Source organism: Opisthocomus hoazin, chromosome 3, assembly GCF_030867145.1.
Source record: "Opisthocomus hoazin isolate bOpiHoa1 chromosome 3, bOpiHoa1.hap1, whole genome shotgun sequence".
Taxonomy (NCBI): domain Eukaryota; kingdom Metazoa; phylum Chordata; class Aves; order Opisthocomiformes; family Opisthocomidae; genus Opisthocomus; species Opisthocomus hoazin.
This window is the reverse complement of record NC_134416.1, coordinates 92,056,853-92,077,239: the sequence shown is the minus strand read 5'-3', so window position 1 is coordinate 92,077,239 and position 20,387 is coordinate 92,056,853. Positions and strand designations below refer to the sequence as shown.

Below are 20,387 nucleotides of genomic sequence, written 5' to 3'. Positions count from 1 at the left end.
AATTAGGCTCTTGGACCCAAATTAATTGCACATATGTATGGACAATTGATTTTTTTTTTCTAATGTGCCTACTAACATGATGCCCTCTGAATTTTCAAGATGATATTTAAGTGTTATGGACAGTGAGTGCTTTTCCCCCAAGCTACCATCCGAATGGGCAAAATTTACTAGCAGCACAAAACTAAACTGCATTCCCCCAGTAACTGGGTAAGTTTATTTAGTTGTTTGCACTCCTGAAATATTTAAAAGCTTTTCAGTACTCCTGTCATTCTTTGGCTGAATGAATCCGTTATAATTTGTTCCCTTGAGAATCTTGGATCTATCACAAGAGCTAATATCACTTCTGCTGAGGTGGCCCAAACTTGCAATTCTCTCTATACAACTACAGTTAGTCAGAGTCGGAAGTGACTTGCCCCACTAAACCAAGCGCAAATTTGAAATACACCATGAACAGTAGCCTGATAAATCAAAATAATATCCTTGGGCACAATTTATTGTTAACAAAAATACATGAACACAATAAACCAGAAAAACAACAGACAAAAAATGTAATATAACCCATTTGTCATTCAGGTAACATTATGTAAAGTCAAATCGTGTTAATGTTGCACTCTTTCCTAAGTCAAACAATTTATAGCATTTACAAAAGATATACTAATTTATATGCTAAGGACCAGATCCAGCCCCTACCATCATCAAAAAACTCCCTTACATTTCACAGATAAATATATCAGATCATGTAATTATCCTGATACCATTTTCATCTTCAACTATTTAGAACACTTCATATACAAATGATCTGCCTGAAGCTGCGTTTTCCTCGCTAGTTCTCAGCCAAACATCCTCAGGCTGTCCAGTGTTTGGGAAGTAACTTTGGATACTGTGTTGTCAGAATAGTAGGCTTTTCTTTTTTAATCTCCTCAGATTATTAAAAATTGTAAAAAATCAATCAAGCATGCATCTTGCGGGCTTATTCAAAGAACACATGAGTCTCTGATGTGTCCAAACAAAATCTGACTGCAGATAAATTTTCTCTACTTGCAAACCCTTTCGGCATGCCAGGAACATGACTTCTGGCTGTGCTTTCTAATGCCGTCTGCTTTGTTCTTTCCAGGAAGCTGCATAATGAAATACAGAGACTTTGATTTCACTGGATTTTTGCCACACCTTGGGTACAAAAGCCATAAAACCTGAGAGAAAATGAAGAGAAAATGCCTTAAATTCAATCTGAATCCCTTTAACAGCCCCTTTTCCCCACTGATTGTTGGAAGACTAAAACTGGTCTAAACCTTCCTGCCTGGAATTGTTTAGTGTACAGTAATGATTGTTCTTCTAAATGGATTTCAACACATGTGATGGAAGGAATTTTTCTTTCCTTTTATCTTACCTCCTCTGATGGGAAAATTACCCCCCCTGCTGTGTGTTACAACAGGGCAGTTAACCATTACAAAAAGAACAATTTCAGGGTGAAGGAAGTCAAATATGCTACTGTTACTGGTTAACAGTTAAATTTCTCTACTTGCCGCTGGTTTTCTTCTAGCTAATAAAGGAGACAGCCATGCATTTACCATCCTCGAATTAATACTGTTTAACATTGAACTGTTGCAACCTGAAATGAAAATTTGCATTAAAAATATGCTTATGTGCAAAACCCAAAAATGCTGGTGACCTTCACACTGTTCTGCAGTCAAGTAGTGATACATCAGCTATCTGCTGTTTTGGGCCAGATTCTACCACTTCTGGTGATCTTAGCCCCAATTTGCAATCACACAACATCTTTGGCATAGGAATAAGCCACTGAATATTTCACTCGTGCACCCATTTCGACACTTGTGCTACTCCAAAATACTGTTGGTCTTTACCTACGGCCACGCTAGTTACAGTCACTTTTGTGGACTGCAATAAAACACCCCTTAAATGGTATCAGCGCATTGCTAGCCTTACAGCAGCCTAGAACTGGCAGGAAGAATCTTTGTCAAAACTGGGAGCACGGTCTGAGTACTCTGAAGAACTGCAATGCAGAATTTTGCCCATAGTTTAACCTTTACATAGATAATAGCTATGCCTCTGAAGACTTCATCTTTCAAATTCAGCTGCTTGCATTTCTGCCCTCTGCCCTTTCACTTGTGCTGCAGTGGAATCTCACTGTTCTCTTAAGGCAACACCTTCAGATTCAGCCCCTGAAAAGCGCTTATGACTGTCCAGCCCACCATGGGCTACAGAGCTCACCATTTCAGACCAACCTTTTTGAAACAATGTATTTTCTTCAGTAATAGGAACCCAGCAAAAAAAAACCAGAATGTTTCCAATACAGCATAAAGTCAGCACCTTTTCCATCTTGCCTAAGTACAACCACTGCCCAAAAGCTAAGAAAAGCTCAAACACTGGCCCATGATAGCAGAGCCTTTGTCTGTGAGCATCTGCTCCTTCTGGCCTTTCTAGGTCCTGACCTCTCATCCTCATTGTTTCCATTTCTGAGCTGTCTCCTATCACATTCTCAACAGTAAGGAGACAAGGTACTGAACCCACGGACACAATTAAGATAAATGCAGAGACACATAATCTTTTTATGATGGAGTAATGCCAGACCTCTCATCTTACTTGAGGTTGAATGCATGAGGCCACGTCAGTCAGGTCGTGTGTCAGGATCACATGACGGTCCTGAGGTCATGCAGCAAGCACAAGTTGGGGGACATGATGAGAACAGAGCCATGGCATAGCAATGTAGCATCAAAGAGCTGTGAGGTCTCTGCCGTTTCAGGACCGGGAAAGATTTTGCAGCTTCTTGCAGGTCCCTGACAAGGCTCAATGACAGCAAAACATGAGGACAGGAACATGTCCGAGTGCTGAAGAAAAGACTGACAGAATGTACAGAAAGGGTTAAGGATAACGTTTCCAAACACAGAGAACGAAATTCAGCTTGTACTTTTGCATGCAGTGCTGAGAATCACACTTACTAACTACACCTTCGTGCAGCTTATCTAAAAGTCAGACAAAGCAACAGCAGCCGCTTTACTCCCAGTTGTAATTCTGGGGTAATTGGACTGTCTGCACTGACAGTTTAAAGCACAGAAATACCGTGTGGCTCAACTCTCACGCACACACACCAGCTGGAAGAAACAATACTGATGTACTGATGCAGTTGTAAATTTTAAAACCCATGTCACGGCAATTTCACCTACTTATACAACTGCCAGATCAAAAACTCCTTAGAATACCAGGATCAATTACATTCGCTTAAAAAAAAACATTAGACAGTCACAGTTTAAGCAATAGCTTTCGATGAGACAGGTGTTTTCTAACAGTATTCTTGAGACAGCTGAGATGATAAAGGATGACACAGGGAAAAGGCTTTGGCAAACCCTTAGAGGCACACGAGGAAATGGTTCTCCCTGGAGAAACAACTTCAGGTGGTTAGCTCAAGTAGGGAAAAAGCTGAAAAATATCTTTCATGTGATCTTGTAATGAAAGTGCAGTCATCCTTTCTAGGCAAAGATTGTGTGTTACTGCAGCTACCTTTCCTCAAGGTGCCTGAGATTATCAGTTGAGTATTCCCGATTCATTCACATAAGAGAAATTATTCCCGGTATTAATACTATGTATTTGAAGTTTTCCATTAGGTCTTTCCTTCTCTCTCTCTATTCTTATTCAGTTGCGCTCATCATCCACTAGACAGTCATCTACTGTCGGGAAGCTAACTTACGGGTTTTTTTGTTAATCTGTTTTTTGGGGTTTGGTTGGGGATTTGGGGGGGGGGAAGGGAACATTCCTTGACTTGAATAAAATGGGGGTCCTGTGAGCATTTCTTGTAGGAGAAGAAACAGATAATACGTTCAGGCGCATCTTTTTATAGAAACAGGATTGATTAAACGTACAAATCTTACACTAGGAGGTAATTTCTCTGCAGACATTTATATGCCTTTTTCTTCAGTGGAGGTGTATAAGGACTCCTCTGATATTACCTACAATTTCCTTCTCTTTCTGTGTATTTTTCTTTGGAGTTTCCGCTCTTTCCCTTCCACGTACCCCAGCTGCAATCAGACCAGTCCCTCCTGTCTGCACTGACGTTCAGCCAACAGTGGCACTAGCTGCTCACGTAATTCAACCTCACAGACGGCTTCTGATCTGGATGCAATTCCACGGCTAAGCAAGCCTGTGTGGGAGCTATCCTCTCATTCTGGCTGAACGGAGAACAGCCGTCATGCCCACTTGTGTCAGTCACCTTCTTTAACAAACAGCAGATGAGCTTGACCCATTTTTTTTTATGAAATACAGCAAACTGCTCCCAAAGGTTGTCGCTGCAGGACAGGCAGGGCATCGGACACCTGCGTACGGCAGAAGCAGCAAGCAGCTCGTTGGTATTTAGAGCTGCAATAAATAGGTGGCAGCTCTAGATCTCCAGTTATCTTTTGTCGGCAGCAGTATAAAACTAGACGTTCTATCTCTGCTTCGTCACTTCATCCTGACTGCCAGTTCACACCAATGCTTTGCCTCCGTCTCTAAAGACAGAGGTGATACTTGCTTATTGTCTATCCTTCCTGACAATTACGGTGATGACTGATAATGCAGCTATAACGAGATACAATACCCACACTTACCGATACACCGACCTGTTATATTGTACATATCAAAGTTCGTGTCAATATATGTTTGGTGTGAAGTTATGCCATCTTACTTCCAACGCTTCTGTTGTCTAAGCAGCCAGAATAACAGATGGACAAAGCAAAACAAATAGATCAGCTCAGTATCTTTTCCCTTTTTTACTGCAGAGTGTGAAATGCCAGCTCTGTAAGACTGACTGCAAATTCATTAAATGTAAATTTCTGGCAGATATTCTTCAGACGCTTCCCTAGCTTTTGCAATCCAAACATACAGCATCGACATAAGCTGCCCTTAGCTGCCAGCAATGGTGCGTGTTTGTTTCCTGCTCTCCTGCGGTATTTTCTGTGCTGTGTAGTATTCGCAAATTTTGGTTAAGTGCCTGACATCCAAGAGTATTAACTTAGTCTTGTACACACTGCCACCTGCTGTGACTAACCCAAGCTGGAGCTAAAATACTCCGTTTCAGTAGATCTCAGCTTTTTACCCAGTGTAAAGGAGGCCAATGTTCGCATTCAGGCATGCTTGCCTTGAAACTGAAAAACTCTGATGGCCTCAGGCTACACATACGTGCTGTGCATAACTACTAAGGAGCTTTTCTATTTAATTACTTTCTTCTGAAGCCATTTATCTTGTGCAGTGCGCCTAAACCATCCTTCTGATTCCAGACGTGTGGATCTGCTTTGAACAAGCGCTCATCTACGCGTGCTAATGTGTACACAGCCGGGCATTAACGGACATACATCCAAACGTTAATGTGCACACAGCCAAACGTTAAGGTACGCTCTTCCAAACGTTAACGTGTACACAGCCAAACGTTAAGGTACATACATCCAAACTGATGTGGGAAATGGATGTTTAGTTCGATTTTGTTACAGCTTTACTCTAATCTTGTTATCTAGCTTTGCAGCTACGTGAAGGTACGAGTTAACCACTGACATTTAGTTTAGTTCTGTTCTTTGTAACCTTGCTAACAAGGGCTGCTGTGAACTCAAGTGTAGCTAACAAGGACTGCCTGCAAGACAAACGAAGAAAAAGAAGGACTGGTAACCAGAACTTTGTTGTCTGTAAGAAGCAACTCTCCAGCTGAAACTGGTTCTATGGTTTGGGACTCAGCCAATATGAACAACCCAGGAATTTTTGAGCCAAAGGTGAAAGCACACAGCGAGGAAGACGACGAGCCTTCATCCAGAAGACCCCCACAGACAACCACCAGACAATACTGCGCAAGTGCTAAAGAGGGGTGGAGTACGATAATGAATTCCTAGAAATAATTATCATAATCACACCTATTCCTAGAAATAATTACAATAATCCCACCTACACAGATAAATTTTGTAATAAATAGGTGCGTGCTTTGTGACTCGGTGTGCAAGCGAGGAGGAGTGATCCCCCTCGCACGTGGCGCTGCAATAAACGTACCTGCTTTGTAACTCTCCGTGAGCTGTGGAGTTTCTCTCCGCGCATCACAACACGCACACGGAAACACGCCGAGGACGTGGTGGTGCGGGACAGCAGGGCACGGCGTCTGCCCTTGCCCTTCACCTGGCAGCCCGGCGGGGAGCAGGATTTGGCCACGACCTCCTTGCCTCAGGCCCGCGTTCAGGGCAGCGTGTAGCTCTGTGCCCCAGCAGAACCGGACGAAGGACGGGCAGCCTTGCTGTCAGCGTTGTCCCTCTGCGCGAGAGCTGCACCTTAAAAATAATATGTAACAGTGGCAGCTGGTATGCTACTGATTAAATTTTTAAACCTCAACCAAGCAGTCTCTCTGTTTCAGACACCCAAGTAGGGAAGGAAATTCAATTGCAAGACCTTTACTAGGGGCAGAACTGTTCTACACTTGGGAAAACCCCATGTTTTAAGCGTAAGCTCTCCATCGCGGGGCAAAGCCCGGGCACCACCAGGCTGACGGGCGCTACGAACGCCTCTGCCTGCCTCCGCGGCTGCAGGCCCGCACACGGCGCGGGGGGCGCGGCTGGCGGGGCCACGCTGGGTGCCGCGGGCAGCAGCCGCCGCTCCCTCACCGGCTCCGTTGCCGGCTCTGTCCGCACCCAGCGGCCAGGCCAGGGCAAGCTCCAGGCCGCCTTCCAGCGGTGACCGTACCCCGCCCGGCCCGGCCCGCTGCCCCGCGGCTGGGCAGGGCTAACCCCGCCACCGCCCCGGCTCCTCCTTCCCCGCGGCTGCGCGCTGGGAGCGGCGCCGGGCCGAGGCGCGGCGTGCGGGGCTCTGCGCGGGGCCTGCGCGCCCCCATGCTGCGCGCCGGGCTGCTCCCCCGCGGCCTGGGCAGCTGCTGCGCGCTCCGCGGCTGGGCGGGCGGCGGGACCCGGCTGCGGGCCGAGAGGGGGCTGCCGGCCGCGCCGTCCTGCGCACGGAGGCCGCGCTGGGCCGGTGAGAGCGGGGCCGGAGCTGCGGGCGGCGAGGCAGGGCTCCCCCCGGGCGCCGCGGCGGGCCTCGCCGTGCGGGCGGGGAGAGAGCGAGGGAGGGGGAACCGAACCGGCTCGGTGCGGCGGCGGCCTCCGCCGGGCGGGTGCCGGGCCCGCAGGGGCCTGCTGACGGGGGCGGGGCGGGGTGTCCGTGCCGGTGCGTCCCGGAGGCGGCTTGGGGCGGGCTCGGCGCGGCGGGGGTGCGGGGAGGAGAAACGTCGTGTCGTTCTGCAGGCAGCGCTTCCCGGCACGCCGCGACTGAGGCCTCCCAGGCCACTCTGGCCAGCGTCGCGCCCGTGTTCGCCGTGGTGAGTAGGGCAGGGCAGCCTGCGCCGAGCCGCGGGGCGCGCGCTTTTTTTCCGTTTAGTTTTCTTTTTTCCTTTTATTTTTCCTTTTTTTTTCCCCTTTATTTTTCCTTTTTTTTTCCCTTTAGTTTTCTTGTTTTTTCCCTTTAGTTTTCTTTTTTTTTCCCTTTAGTTTTTCTTTTTTTTTCCTTAAAGCATCGTAAGAGGAGATGGGCTCATCTCTCTGAGAACATCCCTAGTTCTGAATTGTTGGTTTAAGGTATCCTGTCTTGGAGGCCAGCCATGGCATACAGAGTTCATCGAGATGTTGTTCTAAGATAAAGCGTCTGCTGGAAGTTCTTGCTTTAACTGTGAAGGCAGGTCAACTCTTGGAGGTGCCACAGTTGAAAGGTTTCTTGTTAAGCTTGTCAAGGCTTGCTGATGGCTTTTGGAAGTATTATTCCTGTGTCTTCCTAGCTGCAATTCCAAGCAAATGTAGGATTTGGGGAAAAACGTGCTCTCTGTGTATTGTTTTTTAAAATGAGTCTGAAAGCCATTTGCAAGCAGCTTGATTGAGGTTTTTAGCGCAGCTGGGGGAAGGTGAAGGCCCCTCATTGAGAAGGGAAGGCAGTGGCTCTGCAGCAGGGCACACGCAGCTGGGTCCCTGGGGCTGTGTCACCCCTGGTGAGAAGTCTGCTCAGATACATTTCATGCACAGAGAGTTATTTTTAAAGCCAGTAATATGGAATTAAGCTGCACGGTTGACGAGCAAAACAGCAAGCTTTCCAAATAAACCAGACATTGCAGTTTGTCCAGTAAAATAATTTCACTAGGAAATACAAGCATTAAACGAATAATCCAAATGACAAATGGTAAGACAAGCAGGATTTAGATCCAGACTGCTAGCTGAATAGCACGTTAATGCCATACCTGACACAGCCACGAGGCCGAACTACCCAACGTGTGGTACTCTTTTAAAATTCTATTTGTAAATTTTTTAGATTGCTTCAGAGGAAATAGCAAAATTTGTAATCCAGGATGTAGGATGCCCGTTTGTGCCTAAAAGAGCCTGATCCTCTGTAACTCACCTCCTGCCCAAGGTTTACACGAGAACATGGTCACGCAGGTGACACTGGTTTTGTTTGGTGTGTATACAAAAACAGTGAAATCTCCAGTGATTTGGTGCAATATTTTTCTTAGTTGGGATGAACTGTGAAGAGAGGCCATAAAAAGTTGTTTTTTCTGCCTAACATGTTTTCCATTTGACTTCTGGGCAAGTGCAGACAGTTTTAGAAATTGATTTCTTGTTTTATAGTATTCTGTAAAAAAAAAAAAAAAATCTTTTTTCTAATCCTTTAGATGAAGCTTGACAAAGAGGGAAATACTACCTATTTTGGTGAGTTTTCATTGTGTTTGTTTTGGTTTGTTTGTTTCTTGTCTTTTTTCCTTGTCCAATACAGAGAAGTTGAGGTAGGAGTCTACATGGGGTAGAAAATTGTCTTTGGGATACTTCACTGTGTTGCAACATTTCCTCCATTTTACTGCCTTCTATTGGTCTTCATAGCACCATTATTGTTACAATTTTTTTATATTTTTAAGTAATATTTTGAAAATAACATATACTGTCTCTCACAGGAAGGTCATTTTTGCTTTGTATTTTCTGTTTTTTTGACCAGCATGCTCCTTTCCCTGCCTTGTATTTCCTTTGCTGTACGATTGCATGTGCTTTCTCAAGTGAGTCACTTGGTTTCTGACATGAAATTAATTGTCATGGCCAACTTTTGCACTTATGTCTAGAATTTTTGTCTTTCCACTTGAGATACAGTCTTCTAAATGTCATAAAAAATAAATTACATTGAGGAATCAGTGGTAGGAAAACTGTTTTAAAGATAGCGCAGCTTTTTTTTCTTTTGTGGGACTTGGTAACACACTAAAATGTAATTTCAGAACATACGTGCTTGTCCCCTAAATGTCTTCATCTAAAAATATTTTTATGATAGAAAAGAAGAAAACAGAATTGTACCAAGAATTGGGTCTTCAAGCTCGAGATCTGAGATTTCAACACCTAATGAGCATTGCGACTAGGAACAACAGGATCATCATGAGAATGGAGGTAATGGTTTCCCTATAGCCGAGTGTAAACCTGAACCACGTCTTATCCTTGTGCTTGCATTTCCTTGCACGGTTCTTTTAATACCAGCTTGCTGTGACATGCTATGAGAAGTGTTCAAGGCCAGGCTGGACAGGGCTTTGAGCACCCTGGTCTTGTGGAAGGTGTCCTTGCCCGTGGCAGGGGGTTGGAACTAGATGGTGTTTAAGGTCCCTGCCAGCCCAAACCATTCTGTGATTTTCCTGATTGAGCATAGGAGAAATGTTACTAACGTTGTCGTAGAAATGAAGACTTAGGAGGAGCCTCTGCTCACTCACCGTACCACTGGCGCGGTGCTGTGTCAGAGCCATGAGGAGTACACTGGTTGGCAGTTAGTGTGAGATTCTGTTGTTTTCCTGCCTGGAAAGGCATTTGAAGAGTGTCTTTAACAATGTCTAAATTATCAAATGTACTACAGAGTCACAAGAAGGCAGAAGTCTTCAGAGAGGTTTTTCTTCAGACTCCTACATGTACTGTCTTTTTCAGTTCTTGAAGGCTGTCATAACACCAGAGTTTCTTCTGATACTAGATTATCGTAATTTAAATCTGGAACACTGGCTCTGCAATGACCTAGCGTCTCAGCTGGCTGGGGAAGGCCAGCTAGTTACATATTCCCTGCCCTTTGAGTTCCGAGCCATAGAAGCAATCCTGCAGTACCGGGTGAGCTATATCGTTTTTATTTAAATTGTTTTGGTAGTTGTTGCTTCATAGAAAGGACAGTATGATTTTCTTCTTGCATTAATATTGTACATGCACATTTGTATATGTATTCCACACTTACTGTAGGAGTTTTTTGTTTTGTTTTGGCTTTAGTTGCTTTAGTTTTTATGGTTTTGTGTGTATGTGCGTTTCCATTCCCTTCCCAAGAAAGGGCTAATTGCAGAGTTCTTTTTTGGAACAACTTATGTAAGGATGTGATGGCTTCACCATCATTTTTGCAGATGAAAACCATGTCAGAGTACCTACCTTTCTAGAGACGTGCTTTAGCTGAAATAGAAGTCACGCAGAAGCGCAGAGGTTTTTTGGCCTCTTGAGCAGGAGTCAGATAATGAGTTCTCGCTGTCTTTAAAAATCTGTGCTTGCCAATGCTAATATGACATATCTAGACAAATAGTGTTGTAGCTCTGTCACCCTTATTGGCGTGGTTGTCACTGGGTTTCAGTTCAGTGCACATCACTTCTATAAAATGCTGTATTTTGCATTGGCTTTATCGTGTAAGTGGTATCCCTATAGCAGGTATTTCCCGGGCGTTGGAAAGCAGATCGTGTTCGCTGCCTATGACTGTGAATTCTTATTCAGACAGGAGTCAGTTGCCCAAGTCATTCTAAAGGGATTGCTTTAATTCTTATCAAGGATCATGTTGTTATCTAGATCAGCAAACTGCAGGGGAGACTTAACACTTTGCAGCCTCAGATCCTTGAGACACTGGAAGCTCTAGTGGACCCCAAGCTTTTGTCTGTGGATAGGAGTAAACTACACATTCTCCTGCAAAATGGCAAGAGGTAAATAAGAGTAAGCTGTGAAGAGACTAGAAGATGACCATAGAAAATTATGTGCAATGAAATGTTAGAAAAGTGGTATCTAACATGAATTTCCTAAGTTACTCTAATACTGGGTTGTACATCTTATATGTAACTGTAAAAATCCACGTATGAGGTACCTAGTGATACGGGGAAAAGCAGAAAAAGGGAAATCTGTTCCGAGTTGTCAGAAATACAGCTGAGCTCTTAAACAGCATCTGACAGAACAAAATAATACCCAAGAGAACAAAATAACATCATGACAATGTTCCCCATAACGTAAAACAAGATTAGCCTTTGGACCTGTGCTTGAAGGTTACTGGTATGACCACGCCGTACCTTCCTGTATGAACCTTGTCAGTGGGACAGTGCAAATTCGTGCTCCTGCTGTGCGTACAGAGGACTTGTTTTCCCTGACTTACGAATATATCCAGAAGACACATCTGAATCCCTGCTAGTGCGTGTCTGTAGTTCGCTGGTCCCCAGAGAAGTGTGGCCTGTAGATAATATTTTGAAGGACCTCTGAGAACCCCGTGAGGAAGTTCTCGCTGGCCGCTCCGTCTGGTGAGGGTGCTGGCTGGCAGACCCAGTTAGAGATTACGTTTGTGCACTGGTGCCAGTGGGGGCTGCTTGACGTCTTGCCTGTTCTTTCTTCAGCTTGTCAGAACTGGAAACAGATCTGAAAGTTTTCAAAGAAACAATTCTGGAGATCTTAGATGAAGAAGAATTGATAGAAGAGCTCTGTCTGTCTAAATGGACTGATCCACAAGTATTGTATGTATATTTTGAAACCACATACTTTTTTAAATGCGTGTTTTGTTTAAGGGGAACCTGAACACTAAACTGGGTGTTCCCTGCCAAAAAGCAGAAAGCAAAAGACTGTCTCATTTTTTAAATCCCTAATGCTTGCTGCTTCAGAGATGGTTGTGTTTGCCGTTTTGGAGAGGGACTCGCGCTAGTCATATTAGGCAGTTTCAAGTAATTCTTGGCATAGCAGGCCACCTCCTCTAGTGTGTCATGGTATGGGAGCAGGATGATAGGAGGAGAAAAAGCAACTGTTATTTTTCAATACAAATTAACACTTCCTGGGAGAGTTTTCTTCAGCTTCACCAGAAAAACAGAGAGGCAGATTTTAAAGCTTGTCTTGAATAGGTCAGACACCACACTGCCTTTGTTAGAGATGTTCTGAACACCTCGCTTCTAGCTTTTGGCTCCCCAGCAGAACCTGAAGGAAAGAGGCCCTGGGGCAAGCTTGTTGTGCACCTAAAGAGCAGCATTTCAGGAAGAATGTAAATGTAGAAATAGTCCTATTGCACTCTCTCAAATCCTGGTGAAAGACTGCATGTGGTGGCACCGGCCACTTTAACAGAAACTAAAAAGCAAAAACATCATGTATATCAGATCCCAGTATATGTTGGGCTGAATTGTGTTTAGATCTTGGGCATGCAGACATGTTCTATATTAAAGAAGATAACAAAAACTACCTTTCAGGGTCCTTTGTGAAGTTGCTGAACAATACTTTTGCCTAACCACATGGCACATGGATGTTAATAGCATGGGTTTGATATCAGGAGATGGTTTCTTGCCCTGCAGAGCCTGGTCTAATTGTGCAGCAGAAATTCGCTGTTCCAGAAGTGGGACGTGGTTTGCATTTCTAATGCATCTGCTGGAGCAGTGTCGGGAGGGCTCTGAATTCCAAGGCTGCTCCTGAGCCAGCGGCCGGTCTTCAGCCTGCTTTTGCTCACAGCCTTTCTTTGGGCTTAATGCAAGCCGCTGCTAAATTTCTTCTCACCTCATGGTAGACAGCGTGTAGGGAACATCTAGGGAAGATACCGAGGTCACGTTACACTCACGTCGGGAGAAACCTGAGGTCAGCCCTTCTTGTAGATGCCACCGTGGCAGATGGGTGGGAGAGGCGGTGGAGGTTGTGTAAAGGGTGCTGGAGCCGCGCTGCAGGACGTTGGGAGGCAGCCCACGCACAGGGCACGCTGCGAAACACAGCCACAACAGCATGTCTGCGGGCAGGCTGGCAGCTTGTGGACAGCTCTTCTGGCCCCAGGACTGATGCCGGTGATGTGTGGTGTCTGATGAACGCGGGAAGCTTGAGAAGGTGTGGAGGGAACCCGGCTAGGCCTGTAGGTGCCATCAGGGATCATCTGCAGCAGGAATGGTGAGCTGAGCCCAGAAAGCGGAGGCAGACATCATGTCTGTATATGAAGGGATGGCAGATTGTCAAAGACTCATGAGACAGACAGAGGTTAATTAATGAAAACGGATCAGATGACAGTTATTTTCAAGTTCATATGCCTGTTGTTTCCCTTTACATTGGCTCCTCTGTGGGTATACAAAGATACTCGTCAAATAGGACCTTGAGCTGAATGTGTGGTACAGCAGATAGTGCTCTAAGGCTTTCAGGTCCACAGCTCCTCTCACCTGTGTGCAATAAACCCTCAAGGTCTGCAGGGCTTTAAAATCAGCCTGGCTAACTTGAAGTTTCTGCCCGGTAGAGAGAAACTAGGGGATCTAATAACATCCCCAGGGAGCTTACGTGGGTTGATTCTTAAGACATATCACTAATTTTCTTGGAAAACCATTTCAGAGAGGTTCGTCTAGCAGTCAGCAATGCCAGGAAGAGATTATTTAAAAAAGTTTAGTTTCTCTAGAGAAATGAGGTCATACCACAAAAGAAAAAAATGATGAAGAGTCTTCCTGGCTTTGCTGCTCGTTTCCAAGCTCTTGTGGATCGTGGGTGCCTCAGCTTTCGTCTACACAGTGAGCAATCCAGTACACTGCCAGAAACACACATACCTGTCCAGGGAAGGCTGCTGCTGCGCCAGCAGTCGGGCCGTGAAGTGAGGTGGAAGTCTCTCACACAGAAGAGCAGCATCTTCCATTTGATGCCCACGCTTAGGCTGCTTCATACTCCCAGAACGTTTTGCAGTAATTACTGTGTATAGCTGAAACACGTTACGACTAAATTATTTTCGTACACACCTAAAACATCTCCTTCACTGTGTAATTGTTTGTTTGTTGACTTTTGATTATGTTTTGTTCTTGGGAGTTTTTGCTTGCACCGTTACCAGCTTCCACCACTTGAGGGCACCAAAAAATCAAGCACCTCCTGCCAAAAGTGTCAGCACTTTATGATAACTTTACAATAATATAAACGTTTATAGTAATAGAAAATGTATAAGTAATAAAAATTTACATAACTTTATAACTTTTTAATATCTGGAAAAGTAAGATTTGTGGTGGTGTGCATGCTTTGAGCACATCAGATACTGACTGCTTTGCTCAAAATAACTGTCTGCCTATGCCGGTCAGCTGATAGATATAAAAATATGCTGTATATTTTAAGGTGTTGGTATTGATGGAAGTTCCTCACTGAAAAGACTTGATTTTGAGATCTAGTGTCTAAGAGGACTCTTACTGGCTGTTCTCCACAACTCTTACGTGCCTTGTCGTAACACATCAGTGACACACTTCTACACAACATGTGGCTAACCAGAGAAATATAAATTGTCGCTCACAGTGAGGAGAGTACATCTGGGATTGACCATGCAGAGGAGATGGAGCTGCTGCTGGAGAACTACTACAGACAAGCAGAAGATCTTGCAAATGAAGCTCGTGAGCTCAGAGTACTGATTGATGACTCGGAAAGCATAATCTTCATCAACCTGGACAGGTTAGCTACCCTTTCTGTTGGACTGCCAAAAGCTGAGCAAAATTCAACGCTGCTCAGTCTTTCTCAGATCAGTGGCTACAAGGAGAGTTGAGGAATTCCATCTTCATGACGGTTTGAATGGGCTTGCGGTCACAGCACAAGAAGCTGCGTTGCACTTTTCTTATCAGTGAATTGGATAAAGCAAAGCAACAAGACATCTTAATTAGTATATGTAAAAACCTCTCTAGCTAGGCATCAGTTTTCACTAGCAGGAGAAACTGAGCTTCTCCAAGATCCTTCTGGGGAGTTATTCACTAGAGGAAATGTCTGCAAATTTAGGGGCAAGATAAAATTCAGTTTGGGAAAGTTTGCTCTTAATTCAGCAAAACTGAAACTCTTATTTAAATAAGAGTGTCTGGCTGGGCTACTCAGGTGTTCAGTACAAGATGCATTATCACTCTCTGGAGTGAGACAAGAATGAATGACTTCGGAGTGAGTATTTTCTCTCTCTCTGTATACTAGCATTTTCACTACACGTCAGCTTCCTTACTGAAAAACCGTTAGCTTGCCACTAACGGTTAACATGCCACTCTGTCTCTGAGGTCAGTGTTTGATATTCTTCCTCCTCCTTACTGGGGAGTTATCTGCAGAAGCAGTTGGTGGATGCTGCATCAGGAAACCACAGAAATCCTTTCGGGGAAGACTGGAATATGGAATTCCAAGACAGGCTCAAGTTTAGAGCCTGCAGCATTTACCAGCTGTACTTTGTATTTATTTGCAAAGCAACAGTAAATTTTTGTTGCTTGTGAATATGGCTACATAAATTCCAGCCAGTTAGTGGTGACGGAACACGAATTTCTGTGGAAATTTACCATTATGCTGTGTATACACACCTCTAAGAAGTGAGCAATGCCGGAAAGTTTGCCGATGATTAAGCACAGCCTGCTTCCTTGGAGGTATCCTGATGCAGCAATTTCAAACCAACAGCCTCTTCATGCTGTTATTCCGCGAGTTTTGTCCCTGGGTTGCCTAATTCTGGTATGAATCCCTCTATCTGGTTTTAGTGCATGCTGCATGGAATTTGAGAGTTTCGGCAGCAAATCGGTTTCTGAGTTCCCCTTACAGATGTTTCTCCCTTCTTTAGCCACCGTAATGTGATGATGAGACTGAACTTGCAGCTGACTATGGGGACTTTCTCTCTCTCTCTCTTTGGACTCATAGGAGTTGCATTTGGTATGAACTTGGAGTCATCTCTTGAAGAGGTGAGGAATGAATGCTGCTTTTATGAGTGACATAAAACATGGGCCTTGTTCTTGGAGTGCATTTTATATTCAGGACAACTCCATTCTTTCTGTAGGTAAAGCTCCAGGTTTATTAGTGTGTTAAGTAACATAATGTAGTCCAGTGATTCATGTGTTAGGGCAGTCACTTTTTTGTAAGCAAATTACTTTATGGCTAACTGCACAGTATTGCAGGCTTTTTTGTCTGTGTAACGTTCACAGAAATAAATAGGAAGAGAAAATTATGGTTGAATCGGGACTGACTATAAAATAATATTCAGGTTTCTTTAATGGTCAGCTGTTCTTCTGAAAAGCCCAGCTTTGTCTTCGGGATATGAGGGTATCTGGCAAACAGGCGGGGCATTTCCAACACAGCAGAGGAAACGCTCCACTGTCAGCTACATCGTTATACCCAGACTGGGGATACAGATTTACGGTCACACATGCTATCTTCAGGGAAAAAAGGAAAAAAAAAAAAAAACAAACAAACAAACAAAAAAAAAACACCAAAAAAAAAAAAACCCCAAAAAACACTTATTCTTGTCAATATTCATTAAATAGAAGGGTTGAATTTCCAGGCTTTCTGATGAAAGAAAGAAAACTGCGTGGGACAGTAACAGAATACACTGGGGTGATTCTTAAATGAAATGCTTTGCTATGAAACAGCCCTTTTCCCAAGGCAGGGCTTGGCTCTTGATGGCAGAGAGTTTACCCCTTCCCATAAAGGAGGAGAAGACTGGTGGGGAGTGAGGTATTATCTCTGGATAATCCCTTTTCTGAAAAGAGAGTTGCATGGCTAATGGGAACATTCTCTTGGTAGGACCCCAGAATATTTTGGCTGGTGACAGGGATTATGTTTCTGGGAAGCGGTCTGATATGGCGGCGCTTGCTTTCCTTCCTTGGGCGGCACCTAGAACCTCCACTACCTCCTCACGTACGTATGGCTGCCTAGGGTTTCTGTGTCGGGCTCGGCACGTACAGTTCGTTCCTGAAGCTGGAAATAAGCCATCGTAGGGGGTGGGCTGCAGAGCATGGGGGAATTCAGCTCAGTGTCTGCTCCTTTGACTTCACAAGGGAGAAGGTTCTCCCTAGCTGGATTGAATGAGGTGGGAAGCCCAGCACTGGCAGAGATGCCCTTGAGTGGCAGGATACTGCTCACTGCTGCCAGAAGTGAAGCTGCAGGCTGTTACTTGAGAGATGCCCTATTGACTTGCACCTGGTGGCCCAAGGGAAGCCAAGGCGCATGGTAGAAGCAGCCCTAATTTGCCTTCTCAGCTGCCACAGCAGTCCATTCGTAGTGAGGGACATCAGGGATGCTGCCCGCCTCCCACCCACATACTCACTCTGGATCCCTGTCTCGTAAAAGAGAAGGTAAAGATAAAAGGACGATGAGGATGGGTACAAGTTGTAACATCTCTCTGGAGAATGACGCCATGGTTGTGATGTCCTGACTCCCAGTCCGAAGTTTGTAGTAGCTCCTCACCTGCCCACCAGCCATCTTTGACGTTGATGCTGGTGGCATTGTAGAGCCCTGTTGTACCAAGCTCTGTGAAGATTTCCAAGGAGACTGTTCTTCAGTAAGATTTTGTATGGGTCATTTTCCATGTTGACTACCCTTTCCTGCCAAGGCTTGTGGGCTGTGTTGTCTCACTCTATTCTGCACTCTAGTATTTGTAACAGTGGGTTCAAATTTAAGTTGCTACAAGTGACCAGAGAAAGGGAGCCCCAGATAAACTCGCCTTCTTCCCTCCCCTCCCTTGCCACTAAGAGGCAGATGGAAGTAGTTTGTTGTGGACTGTTGACTGTGGCTACAGCTAACTGGATTATCCTCAATTGTTGCTCAAAGCCAACTCCAGCAAGTACCGACTCTGCCATGGAGAAATGTACTGAAAGGGATTAGGGAGGGAGAAGCCAGAGAGTGTTGTGAAAATAAGAGGAGAAAAATCGGGGTCCGGGCCTCTGTGAAGCTTTATTTCCTTCTGCTGCGTATAGAGCAGCTTCTCATATAATCACAGGCGGTTTTCTATCTTGCCTAGGTTCCTGCAGTTTTGAAAAAATCCCAGCCAGTAGCTGGAAGAGTGGAGATAAAGAACAACCTTAAAGCAGAAGCATTTGGGCTGAGCAGAAGGACGTTAACAAACCAGTAGGAACAGCAGGAACGAAGAGACTGTCGCTGTTACAGGGTGGACTTTGGACGCTTTCCTTGCACTTGTTCTTCCTTACTGAAAACTGCAAGAATTTCTAAACTTGCTAATTTAATATATATTTTGTGCCAAGAACCTATAGTGAGATTTTAATGCTCACACACAAAAGGAGAGAAACACAAGGGAAAACAGTGATGTGCTTTCCCACAGTCCTCTCACCTCCACCCCATGTGTTCCATTAGTTTTCTGTATCGCATACATGTGCTTATTTTTTGGGCATTCTCATTTGAAGTGTTTCTGTCAAATACGTCTTCACGAAATGGCCTTTCTTAACAGTACGTTGAGCTTGAAGGATGACAGCAGTCAGCATTCATCAGTAATTCTGGTTCTGAGCTGCAGATTTAGGAATCTGACTTCAAATATCAAAGAAAAATCCCCCCCAAAAGTGGCCTTTTTAGGGATTTTTTGAAGGCCCTATTTAATGGCAGAGAACGGATTTTCTACAGCAAAAAACATACGTGCATCCCTTGTGAAGCATCCCCTCTAAGCTGGCAGTAACCAGACATCATAGTTTCTCTCAGTTTAAGTCAGCAATAACAGGCTTGGAAATGTAGCTACTGATCCTGGGTATTCCTTAGCAATTAATTTAGGCCCCAAACGCATGCAGTTTATTAACGAGCAAAGCAAGCCTCCTGATAATGCACGCTCGGGCTTGCTGGCTGCTGCTGTTTCAACACGTGTTTTCAGAGCTGCAGCTCAGCGACTCCTTGCGCTGTCGTAAGGACCGATTCAAACACTGGCAGAAATCAACAGTCCGCTGGCCGGTCACTCTTCAGCTGGGCTCTCCCTTCTCCCGCTTCTCTCCAAGAAGAGAAGACAAAGCATGGCCTAGCCTGCGGCAGAGTAAGGAGCCGAGCTGGTGTAATGGCGGGGAAGCCTGGTGTCCTGTGATGGACTGCAGGAAGAAGTAAAACTCTTATGCCCACCGTCTGTGTTTTTTCTGAGGACCTATCCCTGAGGGCGTAGTTCTCCACTGGTTTCTCTCAGCCTGTAGAAGGAGTGTGAAATCCTTCTAAGTCAGGTCACAAACTCTTTAGTTTTCGCTTGGGGCTTTGTAACCCCTGTGACACACACAGAGCAGCGCCTTAGGTGCTACCAGCTGAATCGCTGTACTGGCAGTGGTTGAAAGGACAGGAAGTGTAGCTGCAAACATTTCTACTCAAGACTAACAAGTCAAAAATGGAAATAAAAAGGTACAGAAATCAGAATTATGTGAGTGTAGTTTGGTTAAAATCAGTTGTATGCAATTATTTTCAAACAGTTCTTGCTCGGTATGTGATTTCAATTACTGATATCAAAGGTGTGAGAAGGTGAGAAAATTAACGGGGTTTGTAATGTTTTTTAGCTGAATTTTCTGCAGCCTTTTTGCTTAGCAGGTAGAGAGCTAAAAAACATTTAAACTGAGCAATCCAGTGGAAAAACCAATGGCTCACACCTTGGCTGACAAACCCCAGGAAAGCCCCGTGCACGAAGGGATGCGGATGCTGATGTTTTCAACCAGGTTGCAGTCGCATTAGGGCAGGACTGAAATGTGTTGGTGCCGCTGTTTGGGAAGCTTTCAGACAAGCTTTCCAAGCTCCGTCCCTTGTGCAGAGAGGCTTCTGTGAACTGTGTTGACTCCTTTTCCTGTACATAACTGACAGCACAATAAAAGCACTGGGAAAAAGACACATCTTTTACAAGGCTGCCTTTCTCTTGACAGACATATGCAAGCGTTTGATGGTTTGTTACATTTCAAGTAATCAAAATGCATTTGTGTGCAATAAAATTACTCCGAGATTATACATAGAAAAAAACCAAAGCCAGCGGAGGCTGTATCTTCAGAATGGAAGAACATACCGGTTTCATCAATTTTCATTTAAAAACTTTATTTTGCCCTTATACACTGCTCGTTTTGCCTGACGCCTCCACAGATTTGTAAAGTACTGTGCTTCCAGTTCCATCCAGTTACTTCTTTCATAAAGTTCAGATTTTAAATTTCTTATTTTTTACATGTTCTGCTATTTGGGCAAGTAAAGTCCCTGAAGTATCAGCTAATACTCACCTTGCCCTTGTGTTTTGGTTTTTGTTTTGGTGTTTTTTGTATCAACCTCCCTGAGAGAGACAATTCCTCAGAAGTTGAGGTGTGTCATCTTGGAGTATGACCTTTAGAATTCTGTGCTATTCCACTGACTTGTGTTATTTAAAATAAAAATCATGGTTTATGTTTGCAAAGGAGGGAAGGGAGAGAAAATACATATGCATGTATGTCTACAGACTAGTGT

General features: G+C 44.6%; 1 protein-coding gene and 1 long non-coding RNA gene across 3 annotated transcripts; one reads left to right on the top strand and one right to left on the bottom strand.

Moving 5' to 3' along the window:
* Nucleotides 1–539: 539 nt before the first annotated feature.
* On the bottom strand, nt 540–7,165 carry LOC142360894 (uncharacterized). Of its 2 annotated transcripts, none has more exons than XR_012763529.1 (4): nt 7,094–7,165; nt 6,022–6,293; nt 2,590–2,858; nt 540–1,190 (listed from the first exon to the last, which is right to left on the bottom strand). It is a non-coding gene; the product is annotated as an uncharacterized LOC142360894 (long non-coding RNA). The 2 variants fall into 2 exon arrangements; XR_012763528.1 differs by having other exon boundaries at nt 2,602–2,858.
* Nucleotides 6,825–19,793, top strand: MRS2 (magnesium transporter MRS2). Its single transcript, XM_075417071.1, has 11 exons — nt 6,825–6,987; nt 7,257–7,330; nt 8,666–8,702; nt 9,307–9,419; nt 9,942–10,115; nt 10,827–10,957; nt 11,633–11,749; nt 14,508–14,660; nt 15,784–15,901; nt 16,740–16,853; nt 17,956–19,793. Exons 1-11 carry the CDS (start codon nt 6,849–6,851, stop codon nt 18,064–18,066), a joined length of 1,281 nt encoding a protein of 426 aa, XP_075273186.1. The 5' UTR covers nt 6,825–6,848; the 3' UTR covers nt 18,067–19,793.
* The last annotated feature ends 594 nt before the right edge of the window (nt 19,794–20,387 follow it).

Bases quoted from the DNA above. Each gene is read 5' to 3' on its own strand.
- MRS2 (XM_075417071.1), top strand. From the start codon at position 6,849: ATGCTGCGCGCCGGGCTGCTCCCCCGCGGCCTGGGCAGCTGCTGCGCG. The intron at 11,750-14,507 runs GTATGTATATTT...TGTCGCTCACAG, and splicing joins TGGACTGATCCACAAGTATT to TGAGGAGAGTACATCTGGGA. The intron at 16,854-17,955 runs GTACGTATGGCT...TATCTTGCCTAG, and splicing joins AACCTCCACTACCTCCTCAC to GTTCCTGCAGTTTTGAAAAA.